Source organism: Mus pahari, chromosome 1, assembly GCF_900095145.1.
Source record: "Mus pahari chromosome 1, PAHARI_EIJ_v1.1, whole genome shotgun sequence".
Lineage (NCBI taxonomy): Eukaryota > Metazoa > Chordata > Mammalia > Rodentia > Muridae > Mus > Mus pahari.
Genome location: NC_034590.1, coordinates 122,348,306 through 122,357,702, shown reverse-complemented (window position 1 = coordinate 122,357,702; position 9,397 = coordinate 122,348,306). Strand labels below are relative to the sequence as shown.

At 53.4% G+C, this 9,397-nt stretch overlaps 1 protein-coding gene across 1 annotated transcript in view; it reads left to right on the top strand.

The window, feature by feature from the left end:
- Ppp1r32 (protein phosphatase 1 regulatory subunit 32) overlaps positions 1 to 5,615 on the top strand; it is an 8,397-nt gene extending 2,782 nt beyond the window's left edge. The window contains exons 5-14 of the mRNA XM_021216129.2: positions 643 to 771; positions 1,231 to 1,294; positions 1,612 to 1,724; positions 2,139 to 2,198; positions 2,302 to 2,388; positions 2,596 to 2,709; positions 2,791 to 2,885; positions 4,819 to 4,989; positions 5,288 to 5,365; positions 5,526 to 5,615. Of these exons, the coding sequence (XP_021071788.1) occupies positions 643 to 771; positions 1,231 to 1,294; positions 1,612 to 1,724; positions 2,139 to 2,198; positions 2,302 to 2,388; positions 2,596 to 2,709; positions 2,791 to 2,885; positions 4,819 to 4,989; positions 5,288 to 5,357 (903 nt within the window). The 3' untranslated portion in view covers positions 5,358 to 5,365; positions 5,526 to 5,615. The remainder of the gene's footprint in view (positions 1 to 642; positions 772 to 1,230; positions 1,295 to 1,611; positions 1,725 to 2,138; positions 2,199 to 2,301; positions 2,389 to 2,595; positions 2,710 to 2,790; positions 2,886 to 4,818; positions 4,990 to 5,287; positions 5,366 to 5,525) is intronic.
- The last annotated feature ends 3,782 nt before the right edge of the window (positions 5,616 to 9,397 follow it).

Sequence of the window (9,397 nt, the reverse complement as noted above, 5' to 3'; positions counted from 1 at the left end):
TCTCTCTCTCTCTCTCTCTCTCTCTCTCTCTCTCTCTCTCTCTCTCTCCTTTTGGTTTTTTGAGACAAGGTTTCTCTGTGTAGCCCTGGCTGTCCTGGAACCCAGTCTGTAGACCAGGCTGGCCTCGAACTCAGAAATCCTCTTGCCTCTGCCTCCCAAGTGCTGGGATTAAAGGCGTGTGCCACCACACCCGACTCTAATACATCTCTTAACTGTAAAATAAAATTAAAAATTTTGGAAGGGGTAAGAGCAGAGAGAAATACAGCTTGGGGGAAGGAGGGATGAACTAGAAGCCCAAAGACTAAGAAAGAAGTTAGCTTGAACTAGGCAAGGTTCAAAAGAGGCCATTCTAGCCACAGACACCTAAGGAATGTGTGTTCCAAACAGTGTCAGCAACAAATTTAAAGGCCCTGGGGTAGGAGTTCCTGGTTGAGGAGCCCAGCAAGGGGTTAAGTGCCTGCAACAATCTGAGGACCCAAAGTCCCCATGGGCTGCTGTCAGGGTATGAGAATCACTATCAGCAAGATGTGGGGCCCCTCTGATGTCACTGTAGTAGAGCCACACAGACTGCCATGAAGGTGCTCTGTAGCAGTGGAGGATGGAATGTGACTGGCACTCTCTCACGTGTTTTCACTCCTCCAGGTCAGGAAGGTCCACTTCGACACCCAGGATCACGGACCTCAGACTATCACAGGACTGGAGCCCAAGGAGGTTCCCCTGATCCACCAGCAACAGGGCAAGGGCTCCACGGAGTGGGAGAACTCACACTATGTGAGTGGGTATCTGCTAGGGCCAAGGAGGGGACACACCCACCTCCTCCTCTTGCAGAGGTTGGGCCTCTGATTGCTCTCTCAGGGGGGCTACTGCGCATGGCCTCAGGCCCTGACACAATGCAGAGAGCAAGGCATTTTCAATTTGATAGTTCTCAAACTGCATCAAAGTGTCCACCACACCTTGGCCTGTCCCGTGACCCTGTCACTTTTGTCTGGGTTCCTCGGGGTCATTCCCAGGAGCTCAGCATGCTGTGTGATTTGGAATGATCCTGGAGGCATTTGGAGCACTGCCACACCTCATCGGGCATCCTAGATGTCTGTTGGGCTGCTGTGCTTGTCTCTCCCTCCCAGGCCCACTGGGTGTTCACACATCCAAAGAGCTACCACCACCATCACAGAATGCCCGCCTTCCGCCCTTGTCGACGGTGTTCCCACTGTTCTGCCTTGCACGTTCCAGGGCCCGCGCTTCATGACTTCTGAATATAATTCCAAGTATATCAAGGAGTCTCCAAACCACCCAGGTAGACCCTCCCAGTTTCACCTTCCTTCTCCAGCCCGTAGGAGACTCCAGGGTTGAAGCTGGTACAGTTCTCAGAAGCTACCATGGGGGAAAGGACGATTGACAAATGGGTGGCTTGGGGGAGCTGTGTCCCTGGGCAGGTTCCAGTGCTCTGTGCTGCTGTTGTAGCAGGGTCACTTGGGTCTGAGCACAGCTACTCCTGCCTGTCAGTCCCTATCTCTTCCTTCTGCTTGCCTGGCCTGGCCCCTGGAATCCATTCCTCTCCTGCTGGGACACTGACGTAGTCCCATGAAGCATAGAGAGCTGTGGCTTTTGCAGATCTCTTGCTTAAGAAGACAATTGGTTCCAAAGAAGAGACTGGCTTCACGGAAGAGTCTACCAAGAATCCCATTGTCTTCCAGCCGCCCTCACAGGCATTTCCTGGGGACCCTGTAAGTGTGGGCCCAGAAGCATCAACATTTTCAAGACTGGGGAATGGGGAGGTGTTCTGTAGTTACTTTTAAAGCTTTGGACACAAAGCCCTCCAGACACATATGGAATGAAAGAGAGAGAACACCACTGCTGTGCTTAAGAGTCCCACTTTATAGTTGACAATACTGAGGTCTAAGTAGGTGAAGAGGCAAGACCAAGGATACTCAAAGCTCAGATGGGAACCTTCCCTGTTGGCTCCCATTCTGGACCAGGGGTTGCTCATTCCACCCACACTCTACCATTGCCCCAGTCACATCTGTCAGTATAGAACCCTTCTGCATGCTCAACGCAGTGGAGGCTGAGATCAGTGGGTGTGGGAGCCATTGAGGAGAAAGGGAGGCTAGGTTGGTTTTCCACTGTGCGTCCCTCTCCAGGTCCTCCATCCAGGACGGAGTATCACCCAGTCAGACTACCTCCCTCTAACTCACCCTCAGGTAAGCTCTGTGCTGCTCAGGGGCCAGGGCCACCTATGGGGACAGTCGTACATGGTTTGGAGTTGTGAAGGAGTGGTACCCACAACTTCTTTGCTCCCTCCAGGGAAGTGATTTCCTCCCTGTGCTGGCCAGAGGCTCTGATCGGGACACTGGATACAGCCGAGTGAATGAAAGGACCTTGAACCCCAGAGTGAGTGGCAGGGGGAAGAAGGAAAAGAGGCAGAGATAGATGAAGGGTGTTGCAGATGGAGCATAAAGCCGGGGCTGGGATGGAGCCCTGTGCTTTGAAACATGGACTACTTTGGCCAGGGGTGGGAGGGCTTCTGTCCATCCTTTCTCCATCCTATGACCTCAGCCAGCCTTGCAGCCTCTCGCCTCATGTCTCTGCTCCTGACAGGTGCCTACTCCAGCCCCCCAGCCTGCCAGCATGAGCCACAGGGCCTACCAGCCTCCCCAGCGGATGCAACAGACAAACGTTGCCCTGCTTGGCAGGGAGTCTGTGGGGAACAAGGTGAGGCTGCTGCACCCGTCCCAGTCCCCACCTATGCTCCCGAGTCCTGACCTTTCATTCCCCTGTCCTCATCTTGTACAGGAGCCCACAGGGTTCACTCTCAACAACCCCAGCTATGTTCGGAGTTCCTACGATCAGGACAGAGACCAGCGGTACCTGACCACCTACAACCAAGGGTGAGGCTCCCTTCCTGGCTGAAAGCTGAGACCCATTTGACTGACGGAAAGCTGAGGCAGAGCAAGTAATGAGGACACAACCTCTGGGAGGAAAACCTCCCACAGAACCCTTCCAGACACAGAGCCTCAACTGAGCATCATGTGCTGCCCCTCCTCCGGGAGAACGGACTTTAGGGGGCATGCGGAAGTTGCATGGAAGGGAAAGCAGATGGGGAAGGGGTGTTATGTGGCCAGCTGTCCTGTGTCAGAAACGCTAGACAACAGTGTAAGGCACACAGCTCTGCTCTGACCCAGCCTGAGGCTGAGAGAGTCAGGGCTGTCACACCCCAGGCCCGTTAGTCACTGGTTAAAAAACTGTCCCCAGGGTGGGGTGGCATTAAGGTTCACGGGGGCTCCTTGCTCAGGAGAAACAGATTCTGGCAACTCAAGGGGCACTTGCATAGGACAGGCAGAGCCAGACCAGGCCCAGGCTGGTGAGCTTGGGAAGGGCAGCAGCAAAACCATCCGTTTTTAAGGTACTGGGTCCATCACATGCCAGATGGGCTCCGTGCTCCCTCAGTAGGTAAGCTATGAACCATGTCTGAAGCCTGCAGGAGGGCTTCTTGGGGGAGGAAGCCCAAGAGCCCCAGGGACAGCTTCTGAGACCAGGGCTGGGTGGGAAGGGCGACATAGGAGCAGCAGAAAGGAAGTATAACACCTTTGTCTTTGGTTTTTGTTTTTGTTTTTGTTTTTGTTTTTTTAATTTTGAGACAGTCTTGTTGGCCTGGAACTTTCTCCGTAGATTAGATTGGCCTAGAGCTCATGGCCAAAGCGCCTTCCATCTCTGCCACCCAAGTGCTGAGATGACACGCGCATGAACCCACTCCAGCATGAAGTGGGTTTAGGGTGAGGGGGACATAACCCTAGGGCTGGAAAGCCAGGCTTATCTATCCATACTCGCACGCTGCCCCCCAAACCTGAGTATTCCATGTTCCTCTGGCTTGTCAGGTGTCCCTCCAGCCCCAGTTCTAGGGCACGTCCTGTTTTTCACTGAATCCTGACTGAGGGCAGACACGGACCCAGGCCCCGAAGGACAAACCCGGTGATCACATCCGGGTGTGGTGAGAGGAAGAGGAGGAGTGGAGGAGTAGGAGAGCAGGGACCAGGGTGGCACTGGGGTCAAGACTTCAGAGTGTCTGGCTGAGGACCAGCCAGGAATAGAGGTCTCAGCCGAAAAATCCTTGGTGGCTCCTGGGCCACACTCTCAGGGCTTAGCTTGGGGACACAGTAACTACTCTCTTTCGACAAGGGTGATCAGGGAGCACTTTGTGTGATGGCAGACAAAATGTGTCTCTCTAAGTGACTTGCTCCCCTTTGGAGGCCTTCCCCAAGCCCCAGGCTCTCCCTCGCAGCTCCTCACCCTGCTCACGCACCCTGCCTCCATTACCTGACAGGATCTCCCGCTTCTTGCTGGAGATCCTGAAGCCCCCAGGGGTTGTAATCACTGATTTCCAAATCGACCCATAGGCATCCTGTCGTTCTTTCTGTCTTCCTAAGCCAGGGTGGGGGCCAGTCTTACTCATTTTGTGTCTCAGAACCCGGCCTAAGGCCCAGCTCTTGAGGCGGATGGAAGGGCACCAGAAGCTTAGGATTGGGGTTAGACTGATAGAGCAGGGCCCTTTTCTGGGTGCTGGCGGGACCACAGGTGGGAACACCACAGATCCTGTCCTTTGCTCTCCACACCGTCTCAGCTTTGGACTGGAGTAGGGGCACCCAGCCCCAGGAATGGGGACAGGCTTCCTGAGTGAGTGTCCTAGGACAGGCAGAGGAAACACATGGGCAGAGGCGAGGAGACTTGAGAGCTCTGAGGCCCAAGATGGTTGGTAGTGAAGGGAAGGATGCACCCCAGGAAGGGGTGAGCTGTAGCTAACTAAGGGCCCTTGTGCCATATTAGGTACTTCGAGAATATCCCCAAGGGGCTGGATCGAGAAGGCTGGACTCGAGGTGGCGTCCAGCCCCAGAAAGCAGGAGCCTACGCCCTCAGTGAGCTGAGTAACCATACCCGCATGGACTCCACCCCAAATCCCACGGAGACCCTGAGGCACCTGCACCCCCATGTGGGAAGGTAGCATGCCCCCTCAGCCCTATCCTTCCACTGCATGTTTTACCTCCACCACGGTGATAGGGGCTGTGGGGAATGGATTTAAAGATGAATGAACTGTGGGCCCATCCCTCTTGTGACTCCTGCTCAGTTCTTCAAAACCTCTGCTTGGACAGTAAAGGCTCCAGTTGGCAGACAGAGAATGTCTGTGGCCTGGCTAGCTCTTGGGATCTGGGGGAGGGAGGGAAGGAGGGAGGGAGGGAGAGGAGAGAGGCCCAGGCCTGGTCACTCGGCCCTCTATCAGCTGCCTTTCTTCCTGCAGAACCTTGACTTCAGTTGACCCCTTCTATCGAGACATGCCTCATAGCAGCCGCTACCCAGCTTCTAGCTGAGTCTGGGGGTAAGAGGCCGGTCGCCTTCCTGCACCCATTCCCTTCCCAAGCCCTGGGTTAAGTAAGGCTTGAGGGATGGGAGTCAGGAGGCCTTTTGTTTCTGCTGAAGAGTGTTCAGTGCCACCCCAGGGCTCTCCCTCAGACCTTATCTTTGTCCCTTCCTCCCAGGTTTGGCATGACGGGACAAGCTCCTTCCCCTCCACTCCCTGAGATTCCCTCCGTTACTTTACTAAGGAAATAAAGAACACTGATCCAGCACGGTATTCAGTCACTGTTGGGCAGGGTGGTGCTGGGGAAGGGCTGAGCTAGAGTGTGTCTGGGTAGAGGGTTCAGAGCCGGATTTGAAGTCAGGGGACTCAGAGCATCTGAGTCACAGCGGCTCAGCCGACAAGGTGCATCACTCACTTTCCTGCCCTGTTGAGATATAGCCTCAGCTTGTGCTGTCTGGGATAGTGATCAGTAGGGTCAGGGTAGAGGTTTGATACAAATGGGAGCATGGATTAAAGCAGGACATTTGGGTCCCACTGATAGCCTCAAAAGAAGAGAGGTCTATAGGGATAGGCCAGGAAGAATGCCAGGGAGATGGGGGGGGCGGGGTCTGTGAGAGATGGGCAAGCTAGACACCAGCACAGGGTGGAGGGCTGGCTTTCCCTCCAGCCAAGCAACCAGAGAAAGACAACATCTTTTGTGAGAATGAGAACAAGTTGTCTGTTAGATGAATACCCCACTGAGCACAGTGCCCAGTGAGCAAATGTGTGGGAAGATGGGGCAGCTGAGCACTGCTGCTTCTCATCTGCAAGGCAAAAATCTAGCCTGACTCTCAGCACCTGCTGTCACTCAGCCAGGTATTTGTTCAGTGCACAACTGTGCAGCTATATATGCGGCTCCGTTAGCAACAACCCCTTATTTTATACCTCATACGCCTAGGTCCTAAAGAAGCATGTGAGTTGCTAGGGGTCCTGTCAGGAAGCCAGATGGCAGTCCTGCACTTGAGGATGGCTCCTCAAAGTTCATCCTGGGAATGACGTAACAAGACATTGTTTGGACCCAGGCCTGTCTGTTGGTTAGTGACTCACACCGAATACTGGAGGCCATAGCCCAGCAGGTCCTCATACACAGCCATCAGCTACCCCTGTGTCCATTTGTGCATCTCAGTGTGCATCCACGTTGCAGTCTTGCTGGCCCTGGAGTGCAGTTGTACCTGGTACAGTCCTGTGTAGCAGGCCTGGGTGCTGTCCATAGCCTGGCAGGGCCTCCATGTGGGCTGTGGGAGGCTCCAGCTGGTCCCAGGGTTGGAGGAGGGGAGGCAGGGACACAGAGTCTCTGGGCTCTAAACCCAATCAGACTCAGGGCCCAGTGACAGCCTCACAGGCTGTGCGTGGGGACCTGCTGGTCCATGGCCTCCAACATCAGGGTGAGTCACCAACCCAGAAACGGACCTGGATCCCCAAAATGTCTTGTTATAACTTTGTAGTGGGATGGCGACATTCACAATTACTAGCTCCTCCCTGCCAAAACACAGACACACATACACACACCACATACACACACATACCACACATACACATACATCACACCACACACACACACACACACACACGGGGCAGGGGGAGAGATAGCACAAAACAAAATCACATGAAAGTAGTTAAAAAGGACACAGAGCCCTGAAGACACCCATGCCAGTTACATACAGATACCTCAGTTACATACTTGGGCACAATGGCACATATTTGAGGAGCACGAGAGAAGCAGAAACAGGAGGATCAGGGATTTAAAAACCATCCTCAGCTACATGGGCCAGCCTGGACTACATGAGACTTTGTTTCAAGAAAACTTGAAAGAGAGAGAGAGAGAGAGAGAGAGAGAGAGAGAGAGAGAGAGAGAGAGANGGAGGAGGAGGAGGAGGAGGAGGAGGAGGAGAAGGAGAAGGAGAAGGAGAAGGAGAAGGAGAAGGAGAAGGAGAAGGAGAAAAGAAGAAGAGAAGCAATAACATGAGCGCACCTGAAACACAAGAAGAACATGTACACAATATGTGGATGTTCACATGAGCAAAGTTGCTCATTCATGCAGACACATGCACATGTAGACACTGGGATGAATAAAGATACACAGACATATAAAAATAGTTGTATAAGGGTGTATAAGGGTCAGGAGAGATGGCTCAGTTGATAAAGTGTTTGTTGCATGAGCATAACTCGAGTTCGGATCCCCAGCACCCATGGACAAAAGCTGGGCGTGGTAGCATGTGTCTTTGATCTCAGCTCTGGGAAAGAAGATACAGGAGATCTCTGGAGCTCCTGGAGATAGTTTGGTTGAATTCATGGGGTTCTGGTTTAGTGACTCTACCTTAAAAAATAAGTTGGAAGCAATTGAAGAAGATATTCAATGTAAAACTCTAGTACACACCCCCCCCATACACACCACACACACACACCCACACACACCCCACATACACACACACCCACACCCCCCACATCCTCCCCCACAAATAGATATGTATATAACAACTTGCATAGCAAACACACAAGGACACATGCACACACCCACGCACATTCACCACCCCCAACCCCGTTCCATTTCTTGAACGTTTCCCCATGAGGCTCACTTCACAGCTCATGTGTCCCACTTGTCCTATCTCTCTATCTCTCTACCTGGCCCAACAGGGGACCTGGTGTCTGTGTCACAGACACCGGAGTCTGATAACCTCCATTCTCTGTTCTCTCTCCTTATTCTGTGTTCTGCACACCAGTGTTCAGCACATGTGAGGGGAACACCCAGTGATCCTTGAGCAGGGCTGTGGACTCTGCCCCTGAGGAGGGATGAAGATGTTGTTTGCTTCTTGAAGTTCTGTTTCTCCCTACAGCAGGGGCTACAGCCTGCTTCCAGGTTGATGATCCATGGGTCCTAGTCTGGGTCCTCTGCCCCAGTCCAAGGAACAGTGTGAAGACAAGATAGCCTAGGGCCCTGAGGGGGGGCAAGAAGGGTGTCTGGAAAGATCAAGGTGATGGTTGGAGGGTCTCTGCTTGGTAGGCCTGAGAAGTCTCAGGTCACACAGCCAGAGATGTGAGTTAAGCCTGTTGGTAAGCGGTAGAGTTGGGACCCTTCAGTGGCAGCTATAGCCCAGTGGGTTGACTCAGTCACAAGCCAAGCTTGCTTCCCTAAAAGGGGCAGAAGTATAGGAGGATAGCAGGGGGATGGGTTGAACCTGGGCTATGGCTAGGGAGAGAGGGCCTTCTATAGGGGCGCCCTGCAGAAGACAGGCTGTTCAGGTCTGAAGGCTGTGCTCATGGACCTTCTATATTCATCTCCTGACTGATGAGCCTCAGCGAGGGCACACACAGCATCTCTCTTGTTCACAGCTGGTCCTCCAGAGCCCAGCACGGTACTGTCCAGAATGTCTGGAAGAACATGATGAATACAGGTGGATGGATGGGTGGATGAATGGGCAGGTGAATGGATGATACTGTGTGCCAGTGGAAGTGCCTGCTGTGAGTTTCTGGGTATCAGCTGCTCTAACAACAAACAGGGTGTTGGTCAGTAGGTACCCTGCATCTGTGGAGCAGACAGCTGAGGCTCTGGTACCTCCTGCCAAGTCACTTCATGTGGCCCTCAGGACAGCTGCTGTGGGTTTTTTTGTTTGTTTGTTTGTTTGTTTTTTTATTGCACTGCCCTTTCAGCCTGTGACCCTAGTTGCTCTCCTATTGGGGTGAAGGGACCCTACATTCCAACCTGTTGGGCAAGCAGTCAGTCTGAGTAACCTGGCAGGGAGGCTGCCCCTCAGGGTCACACTCTGCCAGACCTTTGAGGCAGCTGACTACAGGAATGCTTCCTTCCTCGAGCTGCAGATATCTTAGAAAAGGTTCTAGGGGTTCCATTGCTCATGACTAACCTTTATTAAGCTCCCACGGCGTGCCAGGTGCGGAGAATATTCTGTGGGCCTTCCCCTCTGCAGCTAGAGCACAGAGCGTCTCCCTGTGGGGGCGTGTTGAGGACACATGTAGGCAGGGTGGTGACGGCATTGGGGTGGGGGAGCAGGGCAG